Here is an 18,558-nt window from a genome sequence, read left to right on the forward strand (position 1 = left end):
CTCGAGTGCAGGGCACTGCACTCGAGCTTTATTAAGTGATCCAGGCCCTGGTGTGAGGCAGAGGCTGCTTATAATCAAGTTATCTGGAGAAGAAATCCAATTTTCTAATTCAGAATGGAGTGATATTTAATGTGTGTGTGTGTGTGTGTGTGTGTGTGTGTAGAGGTGGACATTGGAGGTTAGAGGGGGAGTGCATTTCGTGGGAGGTTTTTTTTTTTTGTGCAAATTTTTATTTGCATGCCCAAGATGGTGAATAGATGATATAAAATGTTACTCTGAGTTCACTTGATTGAACCTGTGAATTGTAATGAACTGTAATGAGAAAAAGAAAACAAACCTTCTCTGAGGCTGATCATTTATGGCAGAAACACTCTTCCACATGTAGTAGCAGCTATGCAGGTCATTGCTTCTTGCAGAACGACTACAAGCAACATTTAGGCGCGCAGAGACGTCTCTGTTGGTTTTGCGAGTTTGGGACTAACTCTGCATTTTTATTGGCTGGCTTACTTTGAGAACATCAGAGAGTGAAAATGCTTTTCTGTCATTTTGCAAGGCGGTGTTGGCAGGTTTGCGCACGGACCAGCATGTAGTTCTAATATGCTTGGTCTCCATTATGCTCACTTGACAGAACAGCTGCAATAATACGGCAATGAAATTACACAAACATGGATTATAGGGTAAATAAAAATGCACTCCACATTTTTCTATTTTCTTCCACTACTTTCTGCTAGTTGTGAACTACATCTATAAAGGAGACAGTCCCACTAATGTTTTAACAATTAGTTGAGATTCTATTACAATTGAGCAACATATATAAATGTGTCTGCTCAATGATGAATAAATCCTAATTTCTCTTTAAAAAAAAAAAAAGTCAAAGTGACTGAGTGAATGCAAAAAGCTTACAGTTACCCTTGGACTCATAAACAGCCACACTCCACCGTCCTTCTCCTCTCATCACGCTCTGGTCTCTGTGTGCTTGTGTTGCACCACCGTCTCGGTCACTACCTCCCTGCCTCCCCCCGCAGCGACCGACCACTGTGAGCCACCTTCACACCTCCACCCGTCCGCCTCTTGCTCACGGCCCATCAGGGAGAGTCAGAGACCGGAGAGAAATACTGCGGGTCATTAAGTTGCCCTGCGGGAAAGGACTCTGAAATGTAGGTCCACTTTGTGGTGGACTCATCTCTGATCAGTCACAACCAATAAAGCCCCCCCTCCCCCACCCTCTCTCTTTTTGGACTGGTAATCTGCTCAGGGATGCATAAGTGATCTGCAGCCAGAACCTTCCACGTATCTTTACATTACATCACTGCTTTCACACTGCTCTACAGATACTTCCACAGATTTACATTCTAATTATGCCGCTCTGCAGCTCCAAATATGCAGGATTTCTGTTCAGTTCTTCTGCAGATGCTTCTGTTTAGCTCTGCTCCGTTTCAGCACTAACTGGGTTCAGAAATGTCTTGTACAGCTGTTCGCTCTGTCATGGTACGATGCATAAATGCGGTGCTCTTTGTCTTTTTCAGCTATTACAGCTGCAGATTAGTCGTGGAATGGAATGTCTCTACCATCTTTTCATTTGTCAGTGTCAGAGTATTTGAAAGCACACACATTTTTTAAGTTTTTTTTGTACAAGTCCTCCCACTGCGCAGCTTTTTTTTTTTTTTTTTTTTTTTGATAGTCTTCTTAATGTTGAATAAAGATCTCAATCGTCTTGAAGAGCTTTATTAGATCGTAAAATATCGGATTGTTTTTGACTTGAAACATTTGCTTTTTGTTGTGCTGCTGGACGATAACCAGACTGTAAAATGGTAAATAAAAAGAAGCATGACCAGGAGGATGAGAAATATTTACAAACTCAAGCAGGCTGTTCATTGGCTGATCTAACAGCTTCTGTTAATTGCGTCGCAAATTTCTTTACATATGTATTATGCAAATATTTCTGGACAGTGGTCAAAGATGATGTTTTCTCCCACCTTTCAGTGGTTTGGAAGGAGATTTGACTTTTGAAGACAGTTCTTCTTCGGGTCCATCTTTTGCGCATGCCATCTTATTGGACTGCAGTCAGCATCAGCAGAGGCCTTAATTTGTATTGAGGTTGAGAACCTTCCTCAATCAGTTGGAGCTTCCAGCTCAGCACAGGAGATTTTTTTTTTCTTTCTGGTCCCATAGTCCTCTGGAATTTTAAAAGGGCTGTCTTACTGTGGGCAACCTTGGCAGTAAAGGCACCTTTGCTCATGCAGCCTGACAATCCTGTCAAGTTCAGCGACAAAGGCCCTTTTTTTCCTTTGGTACCAGGGAGTCATGAGAGGGTGAATGCCTGACAGGAAATGACATGAAAGGCAGACTATTGTGCAGACTTGGACTTTAAAGCTCTCGTGAAACCTTTGATTTTAAATGAACAATAATTTGACAACTGTGTTTTGTTTCTTACACCTGTTTCTTGTTGGTAATAATCCACTGCAGCCACTTTAGTGTTTTTGTTGTTAGTAAGAAGCTTTTTTTTTTTTTAGGGTAATCCCTGATTAGAACCAAACAAGCTGGATTCGCTCTGTGCAGAAAATGTGTGGCCTGGATTCGTTCCACTAACAATTGTGCAAATATCATGTATATATTTATACCCCTCACCATAAGTCTTAAAGTTTTATGTTAACAGAGAATTTTTTTTTCCCCCTTTGAGATAATGTATGCTAGGAAGATTTCATCAGAATCCGCTGATCAGGATGAATAATGTGGAAGTGGTTTCGGCACGACAATGTTCACTGAAAGCCTTTCATCTTAATAAATCAGGGGTTTTTTTTCTTTCCATTTTTCATGTTTTTTTTTTAAAGCAGTCGGTACGTCTCATGAAAAATGAGCTCAGACCCCTTCCCAACCCTACACCAACACTTCAAATTTGTAGCAAGTAATTTCAAAATAAACTTGATCCAGTGTGTTCCCTAGAAGCAAATACTGGATTTTCTTAATCGTAAAACATCTGCATTAATCAAGAAACACCGTAGCTTTGTAAAAAAAAAAACAAAGAAAAAAAGAAAAATCACACATTTCAGTGATACTGCAGTGCTGAACTCACTTTTAAATACTTCTGGTCCATCTTTCAGACTTCTCTAAATTTGAGATCCCTGTACAATGACGTTGGAAAGGAATTAGAGCTATTGTGAATTCGTGAAATACCCACTAAAGGCTTTCTCGTGTTTGAAAGATGTGAGAGTAGAGTTGTGCAGGATGATGGGACAAAATGCAACACTGCCAAGCTCTTAGCAGCAGGCTGTTCTGTTTCACACCAATGCAGCTGACACGGATAAATCTGAAACACTGTTCCTCTGTAGAACACATGCATGAAACACAGCCAGTTTCAAACATCCACGAATGCTTAATGACACTCGGCCAAGTACTCACATTGTTCAGAGCAAAAAAAAAAAAAATGGAGGCAAACATTTTTATTTCTATTTCAGCAATGCACCTCTTCTTATTCCAGCCAGCAAGTCTAGGAAATACAAAGCTTTGAAAAAGTACTTCTATCCTTCGTGTTTTGTCAAACAGCTACAAACTTCAATTCGCTTAACTAGGTTAGACCAGGTGTCTTCAAGGGCCGGTGTCCTGAGATTTTCAGACACGTCTCTGCTTCGATACACTTGAGTCGAATAATGAGCTGACTCGCAGGACTCTGCAGAACTTCACCGCCAACTCAGAAGGTGATTTAGCCATTCGACTCGGGTGCGTTGGACCAGAGACGCATCTAAAAGTTGCAGGACACCAACCATTGGAGTTGAAGACCCACGATGCATAGACCAGCACAGAGTAGTGCAAACTTGTTGAGAGGAAGTCAGACTCTGATGCATCTAAATATACACACCACAGTACTCCAAACTGGTCAGAGTTTGAGCTGTGAGGAAGTTTAAAGCAGGGTTAGGTTGTTAAAACCTGAACATCTCAGCAAAACAATGTTCAGCCCATCATCTGAAAATACACGGGGCAACTCCACACCTACTATGACTTGGCCGTCTGCCTGAATGGACAGACTCGGGAAGGATGTCATATTTGCTAGTGCTGTCTGCAGATTCTGTGTGTGTGTGTGTGTGTGTGTGTGTGTGTGTGTGCTTGTTTATGTAATCTATTTAGGACCTTCTCTGGTATATTCACTGACCTTCTCAAGACTGATGGGAACTTTGGGGGCCAAAATATGACCCCCTGTTTTTGTGCATGGTGAAAATGAAGTTAAGGGATAATAGGGCATTGTTAATGGTTAGAGGTTAGGTTTAGGACTAAGGTGTCGATAGAGTTTTGGTTAAGGTTAGTGCTAGAAATACATTGGTGATGATTATGTCCAGGGTAAGTGTAAGGGTTAGGCTGTAGAAATGAATAAAAAAATGAATGGAAGTCAAACATGCCAGTTTTAGCTGAAACACCCACACAAACCTATTTAATGAGATTTTTCTTCTTTAGCTCCAATAAAGGATTAATGAAAACTGCACCAAGCCAATGTATTTCACCCTTTAATGTGCCATAATCAAAATGATACATTCATTTAGTGTTTAAAAATACCCTAAAGCAAACAAAAAAACTGCAGTACAGAACACACGCATGACTCATCTTTGTTTTCAGAAGGCAGGATCTGGTGGATATTCTCCAAAAAGCAGACTGCTCGCATTGAATTCATGTTTCTGTAGGAAGCAAAGCATTTAACCGGAGCCGAAGAAATAAACCGCTAAACCTCGCTGATGCAACCTAAGGGCAACTGGGATTACTTTATTTCAGCGCCTCTGATGGTATTATGTTGCTGGTAATTTAACTGTATGTATCTGTAAATAACAGGATTACGTGTTGGTCTTACAGATGCCAAGTTAGACCATTTCAGGGTTTTCTAACCCAAGTGGTGTACGCACATGAAATATGCTGTTTATATTATCAAAATGCTGAAGATTTTTTTTTTTTTAAGGTAGATCTCACATGATGAATCACATACTGCAGAAATGCATGAAGAGGAACGCTGAAGAAAACAGGGTAGCGTAATTACATAACGGTTCACAGAGTGTGAAAGTCTATGATGTGCATAAATGTGTGTTCGTTTAGGTGCGAATCCTTTTGATTTGTGTGCCGTCGTTCCAGTTGTGGTGGCTGCAATTTTTCCCCTGTGGATCTGGCAGGATTGCAGTTTTATCCTTATATCTGGTTGCTAATCTTGTGTGGAATCCAGCACCGCTGCCTGTGCAGCACTAATATTGCCACCTGGTCCCTGGCACACCAACACACAAACACTGTAAGCTCCTCTTTAGCTACACAAAATGCATTTATAGTTCATGCTAGTGCTCACACACACTGTATTTTTGTCATGAAAAGTGACTTTTCAGCCCATTTTCTGAATCCAGTGAGCCTGCTGCTGTGATCAGGAAGCAGACGATGGTGCCAACTCCTCACTGCTCAGCCCACGGATCAGCATGATGTTGTGAAATAGCCCAGAGAAAGTATTGTGCTGCAAGCTGTTGGTGAATTATGATTATTTCCTCTGGGGAATCAAGGCTTTTGATGGACTCCAAGGACTAAGATTGAAAAGATGTGAGTTCCTCACAAGTTGGAGCATTGCTATCAGTGTAGTGAAGTGTGGTACTGTACATTAATTTTACATACATGGCTGGCTCATGGTATTGGCAACCTAAGCTGCTGCTGCTGCACATATTTTAAAGATTCTTTGAAATTGAAATTTACTACAGATGAACTTGTTGCAAGCTCCTCTTGCAACAAGTACATATAAATGTCAATAAAAAAAAGATAGTATACAAAACAGATTCAGCTTAACCCCTTCTTCCCTAGCAAAATTGACCTACTTCCGAAATGCATTTACTGCTATATAGTAATTTACTAATTTTCGTGTTGAGGAAAACATTCTGTGATTTGGCACATTTGGAAACTGGGTCTATAGGGACATTAAGATCACAGCACACAGTCAAACTTTGAGGATTTAAAAGGGAATATAGGCCTAGATTTGGTGACTTTGGCTGTGATCACAGATGTCATCGGTCTATTTAGAGCCCAATTCCATCTTCAACCTGCTCGATTTGCATGCATTATTCAATTTAGTAAGGGGGGAACATACATCAGATCAGAATGTTAAAAATAACCGCTGAAAAAATTCACATTATAAAATTGTTTGACGCAACAAAGAGAAAATGCTCCAATTTCCCCTTTTGAATAAATGTTAGTCAGGAGAAGGAAGAGTGTTTCGTGCGACTTCCCTTAAATGCACCCAGCCAGGCTTTCCGTTCAGCTTGCACATAATGGGCTTTTACAAGTTTTGGCCTTTGACCCCAAGGTGCTCACACCGATAGCCCCTCCTCACCATCACGATCTTTTTATTGCAGCTTCATGGGCTTCAGATGTCGCCGCTGCAGCAGAGAGGGTTCTGAAAGGCCGGGTGATCTTTACAGCAGACAGTGGGTGTGTTTGGTGGGCGGGACCAACACGTGATTGCAGCCTGCGGATAGGTGTGTACTTTTAAAAGAAGGCGGGGCTAATAAAGCCTGTGGCTTTATGTCATATCAATCAAACGCGATTATGCTGCTTTCACTGACTTTTGTATTATTTAATGCTGCTATAGGAAGTAGTACTTCCTATACTACTGCTAGCAGTAGTAGTATAACAACTTTGCGTTGTTAGGACAATGCAATGTATAAATTGCAAAAGTTCATGAGGGCAGTATAAATCTTAGTAGGTTTTTCTTTTTACTTTAGTTTTCAGATGACCTGTAGTGATTTAGATTATTTATTTCCAATTTAACCTTATTCAAATTAAACAAAGCTTTAGTTTTATTGTTCTTTTAATTTGATACCCATATGTTATGTTTAATTATGTATATGTTATTGTTTGCTTGTTTAACTTTTATCTGGAGTAAATTCCTTCGTGTTCCCTTGATTGATTGATTGATTGATATTTACTGGATTACTTTCATGACTATGGTAGGATATAAATACATCTATAATATATACTTCATTTAACTTTGCTAGAAGTACTTTAAATTTTACTAAACCAGCTAAAAAACAGTGCATCAAACCTAATAGATTAGCAAGATAAAAGTATGAGAACATTTTTATGTACTTTATGTTGGCCAGCTGCAGTATTTGCATTATTTTTCATTTCTTTTAATCGTAATAAAATCAGAATGAATTTTTATCTGCGATAGATTTCTTTGTTCTGCAGTTTGCTGCAGAGCTTAGAGTTTGTCCGAGGCACAAAAACCCAAACAAAAGCTGAACAACTGCTAATCATGTCGGAACTAACAGCGAGCAAGTGGTTTTATACATATTAGGATAACCAGGCTTTCTGAGTAAACTTTTTTTCCATTGACTATGTTAGCATACTGGGTATTATGTTCCACCTTTTCTACCTAGTAAAACCTATTTAACGTAAGAATAAACAAAGTGCTGCAGTAAAGATTTGGTGCATAACGAATAAATGGATGAACACAACTATAATGTGTGGTGACTGAGGTTGCTTTTTAGGGCCCCAAAGAGCCCTGGACTTGTCCTGGCAGAGGGGGTATAACCACATGTGTTTTGCATTAGTTTTATAACAGGACACGTAGTGCAGCTAAGCAGCTTATAGTGTCTTCATAAAACAATCCGGCTGATGAAAGATGGCTATTAGCTCACCGTATTCGATTTATGTATTTTAAAATCATGTTCAAGTGAAACCAAATATAAGTATTTGAATGGAATGATTTGGGAGCGACGACTCTACATTTCCGACGGCCCGTGAACGCGGCACCTCCCCCCCACCTCCCTCCCCTCGTGCACGGTGTGAGCGCTCATTCAGCTTGATCGCCCAGAGAGAAGCGCTGTGGTTGCAGAGAAGTGCACATATGCTTCGCTCACAGGCAGTTTAAACAGGATGTAGCGACTGAAACAGACCACGGAAAGAGAGAGGCAGACGCAGAAGAGAAGAGCGGCTCGAACTGTGTGATGTGACAAACAGCAGACAGATAGAAATGACCGCCTCAGCTGAGGAGAGGAAGACGACAAGAGGGGTCGCGGTGAGGAGACACCGAGCCGCCGCTGGCAGGTCTTGACGGCTGCTCCCGGTGACCTGAGAGAGCCGAGCTGTAAGCAGCAGGACGTTACCCACGCTGAAAAACACAGCACGGCCGGAACAGTCCACGACAACCTTGAGAGCGACCATGGCGAGCCAGAGCGATTGCTGTGTGAAGGTTGCGTTGAGGTAAGCCTCCGACGTCTGTCCGCTGCTGGAAATCTGCCGACTTTGGCAGACCACATTGTGTCTGTACCCGCAGGCGGGTCAGTCAGATCAGACGCATCCTTTGGTATCATTTTCATCACAAAACGCGCCTGGATGTCACAGCTCGGTGCTTGGTCACCCACACACCCGCATGTTGTTTTGCAACATATGGGTGGTGCTCCTCACTTTATTGATGAGGGAAAACGTGTCTGTGCCATGCGATCTTTGTATGGCTGATTTCATGATGCAGGGCTGGGAGTTTCCTTTCATCACCGGCCTGCTTACAGTGGAAGCTGAATGTTGCATTCAGGTTTTAAGGCTGGGTGAGGTGACAAGAAAGGACAGCTGCAGCCAGGTGCAGGGATGGGGAGGACAATGGGGGTTTCTATTCACGCCGGTATTAGTTTAATCATCTCAACAGACCTCTCCCTGCATTGCCACCTTGCATCTAGTCAGCTCTGAACATGTGCATGGCAAAGTGTCTAACAAAGCAGTGGTCTTCACTTTCTTATTGTTCCTGACATAAGCACAAAGAAATGCCCCCCCCCCCCATTCCCGGACCTGTATCGCACCCCTCAGTGTTGAAAATGCAAGTACAAAAGCTCCACTCAAAGCTCCCCTGGATTTGCATGAGGACAGATAGATGTTTAGCTGTGTGCTAAAAATAACTGCAAATTCAAAGATGATTGTACAAATGTGCTTTTATGTTTTAGCGCTTTTAGGATAGAAGCATCTGAAATTGGCAGGCAGGACCTAATTCTGGCTTTGTGTGTATTTCGAAGTCATGCTCTAAAATAAAGCAAGCAAAACAACAACAACAACAAAAAAACAATCATGCATAAGTGAAGCAGTAATGTGACATATCCCCACACATCTTTTTTATCTTAGAACTTTTAAAACTTTGCAAAATTAGCTTTGCTTTCTTGAGTAAAAACTCGCTACAACATTCCTGCATTTTCTTGGTGTGTGTCCTATAAGTGTGTGTCCATTAGGCACCAATGTCCTTGATTTGATCAAGCCAGTGGTGTTACATGATTCAAAGTCTTGTCCATCACGATACTCGGAATTGTTCCTTTGCCTCCCCCCAATGTATCTGAGTAGTTACCACCAATCAGTGCATGCTCAGAGGAAGCAATCAATAAGCATCAAGGCTTACCCAGAATTCTTCTTTCTTTCTTTTGGGGAGAGCATGAGACCACTATGGTGGCACTCTTAGGTGCATTTCTGCTGCTTATTGATACTTTGACACCAACCAGACGGAATCCAATATACAGATGGCTGGAGGCTTCAGACACTGCATGGACCGTGGTGGTTGTCAAGGGTCTGCAGATGTTATTAGAGTGTATGCTTTATAATTCACTTTTGGACTCCCTTCTTTGATATGCCTCATCCATTGGCCAAGGACACCTTCCTCGTTTGATAGTTTGATCAGGTGTGGATGACTTTGGCTCCTTATAGGGGACATCCTAGCATAAGGGCCTGTCAAACAAAGCTGATTCAAATGACTATTGCCCTTCCAGGTCAGCTAATGGTTTGATTCAGCTTTTCATAGTAATGCGATGAATAAGTGACCCAACTGAATCATGCCTCATTGGACATTGGCGGCTCTTACTGTTTGCCACGTTCCCAGAGTTTCCTCGTGCCACTTGGAGGAGGTCAGAGGATTCTGTCAGCCATAAATTGTGAATTTTAACAGATCTTCATCAAGGACCCCATTTGAGGTTCACGGATTAAACTTGAGAATGGGAGGTGACTGTGATTCTGTAGGATTGCTTGTTACAGCTGAGACTTGAAACAAATAGCTCCCATTCCCCAGGGGTATGTTTCAGCCGCTGAGTGTCTCTCTTTCAGCGTGTTCACACCGCCAGCTGCAACAGGAAGTAGAGTAGATTGTGCTTAAAAAGACTCCAAAGAGAAACTGTATAAACCACCAGTGGCTGCTTCACAACAGGTCTTATCGAACAAGGGACAGATCGATCAGAGTTGATGCAGATCTGTATTTAAGACCTTTGCAAGCTAAAGACAAGACCAAATCAATTCAGAGCGCTGCAGAAACCACAGCAAACCGTTAAATCTGTTTAATTAATGTTCTCCTCAAGACTTTTTTTTCAAATTACACGACTGGTTTCGTTTTCAAGCTTTTCATCATGTGTGATCATGTATTTATACACCCAGTGAGTGGCACACAAAGTGTCTGCGTATTTAACAGGAAATGGGAAACAGGCAAATAAACACACGTAAAAGGATAACTTCCTGCCGCATTTTCCCCCCATATCCGCTTAACAACCTCCCGAGCTGCTTTTTCTTCCCAGAGAAAGTCGCCTGCCGATAAGAGGGGGCTGCTGTTTAATTGCTCCCATGTTGTGTTGCCCGTAGGCTCACTAGTTTCACCGTTTTGCTTTTAAGTTTGCGTGCTGATGTGCAAGCATGCATTCGGGGGTCAGTCAGGTCTTCGTGAGGCTTAAGGAGCACTGCGACTGAAGTTGCCAGCGCCCGCTTCCTCAGTGTCTGCTCTGCTTTCCCTAAACAATGTTCCTGTATCCAGTGACATGGCCTACAATCCTGCATTCAGACCTGACTGCCTGAGGGACGGATTATTCACACTGCATCTGCAGTGCTGTCAAGTCGGGCTCAACCCCACGCACCTAATGGAACAGTTACTTTTTAAAAATAAATCCTATGAAGAGGTGACCCCTTTTTGGTTATATACTCCATGTACGGAGTGAAATATCTCAGGTGTTTATTTGTTAATTTTGATAATTATAGCAGTTTCACGGGTTACGTTTGCACAAGACCGCTGTATGGAAAACTGCCTGTATTTTTGGATGGTTTCAACAAGCGTTGATGTCAGAGACTTCGTTTGCTGGAGACGTATAAACAAGCATCAAATGTTATGGTTTCACTAAAAAGCGGTTCTATTTAAACGGGCCCCAGAAAACCCAGACAGAGACGTATCCATGATATAGGTTAGAAATCAACAGAAATAAACTTTTGAAATGTGTCACTTTGTGTTGAATAATTGAAGTAAATTACCTTCTCAATTATATTTTAATTAATAGAGATATACACTGTATGCATAAGCTAACTATTGGTGCACCAAGGTTTAGACGAACAGTTTCAAAATCCCTAAATCTTTAGTTACATCTTTCCGTTGGTTTGAAGTTGTTTGTTTTTGACACAAAACTGTTCCCTCACTCCCACTTGTGGCTACCCACTGCCGGTTAGCTGGCTGAAAAAAGGCGGCTGCACTTTTCCATCACTCGCACACAAAAAAATGTGGCTGTGCTGAAATAGTTATTACTGAAAGAAACACAGCCATGGTATGAAACCTAAAGAAGTGCCACCCTTCACTTTTTTTTTCAGTGAAGTAGCCATTTTAAAATTATAGTAGGCAAGTTTCATAAGGCACGCCAATGTAGCAGCTACAGGTTGGCTACCTGAGCAGATATCCTGACTAATTAATCAGCTAATGTGAAGCTGTCAATCTTAGAGGGGTTCTGTGTAGGAAAAATGGTGGACATTATAAGTTCATGTTGTATATTTTTTGTTTTAAAACTTTATGTAAATACCATGCTATTAAAACCATGGCAGTTTTATTTCAGGTCATCATGCTGTGGGGAATCTCATATTGGCCCAAGTCTAAATGTGACTCCTCCGCTTGGTGAACTTTGCATCTTTATGGGCCTGCAGTCTTTTCCTAAACTACCTCACTCTGAAGCACAGGGCCTGAAAGGGTAAAGAGATTAATTTACAAACACAAGGTTTTATTCACACACACACGGAGTATCACTTTATGTTGAGTGCTTTAAAAGGTTTGCATTAGAACTGACCCCCGAGTGGTTTTGTGCACCGTTATGAAAGCCAATAATTCATCTGTGTGGATGCGGGGTGGAACCTGACTTGAGAGTTATGAACTCCGTGTGAAATTCCTCCTGCATATTGATCTGGCCCACCATTCCTCCAATTAGACCAGCGAGTGAGTCGTCTCCTGCTGAACTGCTCTGTCAGCCTATGGCACTCCTTGTAAACAGACACAAAGACAAATCTGTTTAATGCGGCGTTTGAACTCGTGGCCTCTCCGAGATGTTCTCACCTTAACACACTTCCTCCTTAAGGCTGTCCTGCTGGTTCAATTTGCAGCCATTGCTCAAGGAATTACCAAATAGTGAACCTTTGTGTGCTTCCTGCTATTGTGGTTTTCGGGGGGGGGGGGGGGGGGGGGAGGGTGCGACGGGGATGACTATAATGAGGCGAAATAAAAAGGAAAACTGCAAAACGGAGCATAAAATATTCAGTGTTCCTTATTAGCCTACAGATGGATGACGAGCGTTTATGACGCAGAGCGTTTTTAGCTAAGAGGCAGGGGGGGAGCTCAGCTGATGAGGTGATGATCAATCAATCTGGAACCATTCAGACAGAGAAGGCTCTCATAAATCCATTACTGCTCCGCTGCCTGCGAAACAAAACAAGAGCAGCAGAATACAACTGCGGAAGTGACCCCTCTCACAGCTGATACACAAAGGCTTTAAATGGGACAACAGAAAAGGTGGTGTTGGACATTTGTCCTGTGTAGGCTATCAGTCTCGCCCGTTTCCTGTGTGTGTTAATAGTTTGCCACGCATGCACTGTCTGGGTTACTTGCCTCCCATGGGGATCACTTCTGAAAGGCTGGGTTTGGTGGGAAAAAGTCAAGGATACCAGGCTTGCATTGCTGGAGTTACTGGTCATAGGGTTTGGCTGCTGCAGTTTAATCTCCTCATCAAAGCATTCGTACACTTACGGCCTTGATCGTTCCCCACACCCCCCACCTTGCAACTGGCTTGACACCAAGTGACAAAAGTAAAAGCGTCGTTTGACGGGAGTCGCTGCTGAAAACAGTTGATCACTGATATTTGAACTCCATGGAGGGAAGAGGAGCAGGAAATGTAGCAGAGCACACGCCCAAGTGTACCATCCACAGCTGTGCATCACTTCCTTCTTACCCACTGGTGGTCATGTGCTTTTCTTTTTTTTTTTTCTTGTATTGCAGATTATTATTTGGTATTCTTATGTGATTGCAGAAAGAAACAGAGAATGAGTGCGAAGATAAAGTGAGCTTCAAAACAGGATTTCATAAACATCCATGTATTGGGGCACTCATGGTCACTGATTTTTAGTGAAGGTCCTCTTTGTATCGCTAAACCTGGGGAGACGGGTGTTAAAGGTTACAATGCGGTTATCAAGCTGCATTTTTATTGTTTTTTGTTCTTTGGGCTTTTAAGAGCATAAATAATTACTTTTTCAAATTGTATACACAGATGTAAATGTATTTAAAAAAAAAAAAGGTTTGAACTTATCACAAGGCAACCAGTTGTTGAGAAGGAATCGCAATAAGTGCGTCACATCAAACTTTATGGTTTCATAGCATCCAGCTCAAATTTTTGAGCATTTTCAGGTAGACGTTCTAATTTCTGCTTGGGTTCTGACTGGTGTCGGTTCACTCATGTGGTTGGGCAGTACTTCCTTTTCTCCCAACCGTTGTAGTGGTTTTTTAAGTGCTGTGTGGCAGTAAATGGAAGCATCTGAAAGTCACATTTTCCCCCACATAATCATCCTTTTAGTTGCAGCATTGGTGTCAAAATGTAATTTTAAGGACACCTCGTCATGACAAGTAAACTCTTTAAGTCTGTTTACTGCTAATTTTCTCACAGGGTCATGTCATTTTGTCTTGAAAAGCCACTAATCAAAAATATTGCTTTACGGTATGCTGTTCACCAGGCTCATGAAACTCAGCTACTTAAACTAGATCTAGGTCTTTAGGGAAAGTAACTGTGCTCACTCTATCATTTTTTTCCTGTTTCTCTTTAACGACCAGGAAACTGTTAAACAAATTCCCCTTTGAAAAAGTTCAGTTTGCCAAGATATCGGTAAAGGTGCTTAGAGCAATCTGCAGATGTGCTATGACATTTAGTGAGGACTTCATTTTAGAGAAGGATGACTCATAAGACATTTTTGTGTCAGAACAGCATGTCTAAAGTAATATTGCAAACAGTGGAAAGATGTATTTATATTCAACCTTTTAAGATTTTAGATTTCCTGACCATAGAATACAATTAAATTTGCAGTGAGAGTGTTTTTAAAAATTTTTTTTTTAATGTCATTTGGATTTGTCTGTGAATATTATAGCTAGAACACATGTGTGTATTGGAAACAGTCAACTTTTGCATGCTTTTGCTCCAAATGTTTAAGTTGCGTCAGCAATCTTTTGATGAACTTCTCCTGATTCAGTGCATGGGTACTCCCAAATGGTGTGCTGCTGTTGCAGAATGACTTCCTGTAAGGCCGCTGCTGAACTATCCACACTTCCTGTTCGCTTCCTGCTTTGTGAGCCGTTGCTGTTGTTGACACGATTCAGTATGTGACTCTTGAGGTGAAACAAACTGGAGAACGAGCCTCGGTCCTTCACTGGACTGAAACTGGGCAGTATGCGCTCCGAGTGCGAAGTCTGAGCTCACTTCATTTTATTTTAAAACTCCTCTTGTGCATGCCTTGTTTACACAGCCTGGGAAAATAACGTGTGAAACTGTAACGAAAATATATATATTTTTTTTTGCTGAGCCCCTCTTATTTAGAACCTGAACATTTAAACACTGACACAATCACTCGGATTTGTATTTATTTGAATGCACTCATTTGAATTTAGAAAGGAATGAATGGTGCTTCAGTCTCTTTCAGCGTTGATATTTTACTGTTATCATCATATGTCACTGGCCCTCTAAATAACCATGTTTATCATTATTTATGCAGCTTGGGCTCAAGGAAACCCTTTTCTGCTGCTTGTGTGGCCAACACAAATAATAATGGACGTCCTTGAGTTGTCGTGTTTGCGGGAAACAATAAATGCTTTTCTTTTAGTGTCCTTTGAAGCTTGCATATTTTGATAAATCATGTGTGTGTTGACATTGTTGTGGTCATTTGGAGATCACAAGGGGCTCTGTGCGTGCGCGTGTGTGTGTGTGTGTGTGTGTGTGTGTTGAGGGGGGAAGGGACTCATCTGTAGCTCTTTAAACAGAGCACCTCTTGGGTGAGTGTAGACAGAGGACACAGTGTGAATGAGTCTGATGTCACTGCAGGTCTTTGTGCGCTCTGCTGAGCTTGCACACACATACAGAGACTAGTAAAAGAGGGATGAGGTTCAGGCTATAATTTTTAAAATGTGTAGCGAAGAGATGTGCTTGGTGTGCATTCCTTTTGTTGTCTTATTTTCATAAACTGCTCCTGTTATGTTTAAAAGGAGAATAACGCGTCCTTGATTTTTTAGCCAGGCAAGCACAAGGAAGAATGAGTCGGAGATGCTGAGGAGGATGGTGGGCAGAGGGTGGGTGAAGTGAGGGGGGAAAAAAGAGCAAGTGTCTTGTCCTTTGTCAAAAGGGTTATTGTAGCAAGCTAATATGAAGTGCCCATGTGTGCGCGTATGAATAATTCGAGTGCAGCTGCACGTGTTTGCTATTTTCCCGGAGAGAGAAGTAGAGGCAGTGGGACGGGAGCCCTCAGGTGTGTCTAGACTATGAAGTATTTATCTACTTCCCTGTTTTAATGCCAGCAACCCTTTTTGAAATAAAATATCTCATTGTGTTCTGCTTTTACTTTCTGTAAGTTTATAACCAGAGCATTATTTCTTCTTCACATAGACACAGTGCACTTTTTGTTGGACTCTGTTAGGTCGATATTAACTCACTGTGTGTGTGTGTGTGTGTGTGTGTGTGTGCGTGCGCGTGCGTGTAGTGACCAGCTGGCCCATGATCACCTTCACCATTAAGTAGCTTAATCACAGCTGGTGTCATTTGTCTTTTTATGTGTTTTTGTGTCACGTCTTTGAAAGAAAAAGGGGAGTCAGCACGAAAATAATATCTTTAAAACATTACTTTAAGTAGTTACAAAGTGCAGGTGTTTGCAAAAGTATTCAGACTTGGTTTATTTAGTTCTAATAAATAAACCAAGTCTGGTGGTATTTAGTTCTAAATACCACATTTCATTTTTGATACATCTCCACCAGTTTCACACAACTAGAAACTAACAGTTTTGTCCATTTATTGATGAGGGTAAAATAGCAGAAGCTTATTTCATGCTTTGTGTTTGAATAGCAAATTTTAAGTCTTAGATTGTTGATTTGATTTAGCTCTGTAAATCGTTTAGATCCATTTTTCCTCTTAGTTCTGACTCACTTCCCTGTTCCTTTTAGAAAAAATGCATGATAATGCCACCACCATGTTGGTTTTATTTGATTAGGTCATCTTCTTTTACATGTTGTCTCTCCTACATGGTTTGTGGCAAACAGAAGGTCTTCTGCCCTTCTTTTTTCTCATCACTCTTCAACAAAGGACATATAAATGATTTGTTCTTTTTTCTTTGGCCCTTTAATTCTTTAACAAAGCAGAATGTGAAAAAGATGAATGCTTCTGGAAAAGCTCCACGTTTAAGAATGAGAAGAGAGGAATTTAACTGACTTGGCCCACTGGCCCAGCGCGGGCCTGTGGAAATAATTTGCATAATATCTGGGGAGCTTAAAAACTGTAGGACCTATTGTTAAGTCAGAGTGACTCCTTTGTCACTTCGTTACATCATTGCATCATTGATGCATTGGTGATTGAAATGATGCTGACAACACTCTTCAGTGTGGAAGTTGTCGCTGCAGAAGAAAAACAGAAAGTTTGGTGAGGCTTGTCATTCTACCTCTTTGCTATTTTTTGTTGCAGGTTTAGGGGTTTCGACCAAATCTGCAAAATAGTCTAGCAATTACCGATTTCTTTTTTTAAAGGTTTTATTGGTTCTGGTGACCTTTATTTGATAGTAAATTGACTGGAAAGCGGGTAGAGAAGGGGGAAGACAGGCGGCAAAGGTCGCCAGGACGGGAATCGAACCTGCAACACTCGCGTGGACGTCTAAGGCCTCCATATGTGGGTTGTGCTTAACCCCTGCACCACCACAACACCCCATTTAGCTCATTTCTAACATATTTTCCAAAACAAAAAAAAAAAGACCATTTAAGACAAAAAGAAGCTAGAAATATTTTTTTTTTTATTTTGATTAATATATTTACTTAATTTATCTCCTTTATAAGCATTTTTTAGGCCGCACTCATTTTACATTGATTTATTACATACGTTTGCTGCATATGTTTCTCTGCTGATATCTGACATAAAGGTTCACATACCTATAGACAGAGACAGGCTGGCTGAATGCATTAGCACTCAAAGTAAATGCTGTCTGACAGTAGGAGGCAGGGTGGGTGGTAATGTTAACCAGCCCTCCAGGGAGCCAGGCAGACGAGCAGACTCATGGCAGCAGTCTGCCGCTCTACTGTATTTGTTGTACGTTTAACAAAGGCATCTGCTCCCAGTCTTTCCCATATTGGATTTGGTACCTTCAATTTATTTGTCTAACCTCATCACATGGCTTTGGTGGAGTTTTCTTGGCTTGTCCAGGATTCAAATCGCCTGTTGCACCCATCAAGCCCTATTTTTTATTTTTTATTTTTTGGCTTTAAATTTGCAACTTTACTGCCACACTTCCTTGTCCTATGCTTAACCAAATGAATTTAAAATGCATCATCAGAGAATTTTTAGCTGGGGATGCAAAGTCGGGATTTGCATGCATTCTAAGGACAGTAAACCCTGGATGGACGACCTCAGGCTGTGAACATCCATTTTGTATCATATTAGTAATGACTTGTTGTTAATCTTAGATATTATTAGATTTTTTTTATTCTGCTTGATCTGTCAGTTTTTCGTACTCTGGAATATGACAAAAAATATCTTCTCTCCTTTAGCTTTCAGTTCCTTTTAGCTTTTTTTTTTTTCTTTTTAGACGGCTGAAATTTGTTAGAATCGAGCTCGGATGCAGACTTACTGACCTTGACAACACTGTCTATCATGAAAATGTAGGAGAGGAAGCTAATTTGATTCTTTGTCACGCCTCCACCTCCCCCATGTTGCAGCCGACAGAGCAGATGAGACGGATAGGAAGGGGGGGAAACGAGGAAGGGGGAGTTGGCTGAGGAAATGGGGTGAGGATTGACCCAGAATCGGTTCTTGTGATGCGTGCTGATGTAGTCTGGTAACAATGAGCTGAAACTGACTGATGGATGCTTGTATTTGACTGCATTTGTATAGACAGGGAATATTTCTTTCTGACTGGCACAGTATCTGTTGTGCTTCTGCAGTTTTAGCATGAGCAGTGCAAATGTATTTAAACTGTTCAAGCAAAGACAACCCCCCCCAAAATCCCCCCAAAACATCTCATGATGAGAACCTTCAGGGTAATTACTCCGACAGCCAATCAAGGCAATCT

At 41.4% G+C, this 18,558-nt stretch overlaps 1 protein-coding gene across 2 annotated transcripts in view; it reads left to right on the forward strand.

The window, feature by feature from the left end:
* The first annotated feature begins 7,844 nt into the window (after positions 1–7,844).
* Positions 7,845–18,558, forward strand: part of kif21b (kinesin family member 21B) — a 67,245-nt gene continuing 56,531 nt past the window's right edge. For both annotated transcript variants that reach the window (XM_014986319.2, XM_088005509.1), the window contains exon 1: positions 7,845–8,211. In XM_014986319.2, coding sequence (XP_014841805.2) covers positions 8,171–8,211 — 41 coding nt within the window. In that variant the 5' untranslated portion in view covers positions 7,845–8,170. The remainder of the gene's footprint in view (positions 8,212–18,558) is intronic.

This window comes from Poecilia mexicana, unplaced genomic scaffold (genome assembly GCF_051168715.1).
Source record: "Poecilia mexicana isolate PSO_F unplaced genomic scaffold, ASM5116871v1 scaffold_5, whole genome shotgun sequence".
NCBI classification, from domain to species: Eukaryota; Metazoa; Chordata; class Actinopteri; order Cyprinodontiformes; family Poeciliidae; genus Poecilia; species Poecilia mexicana.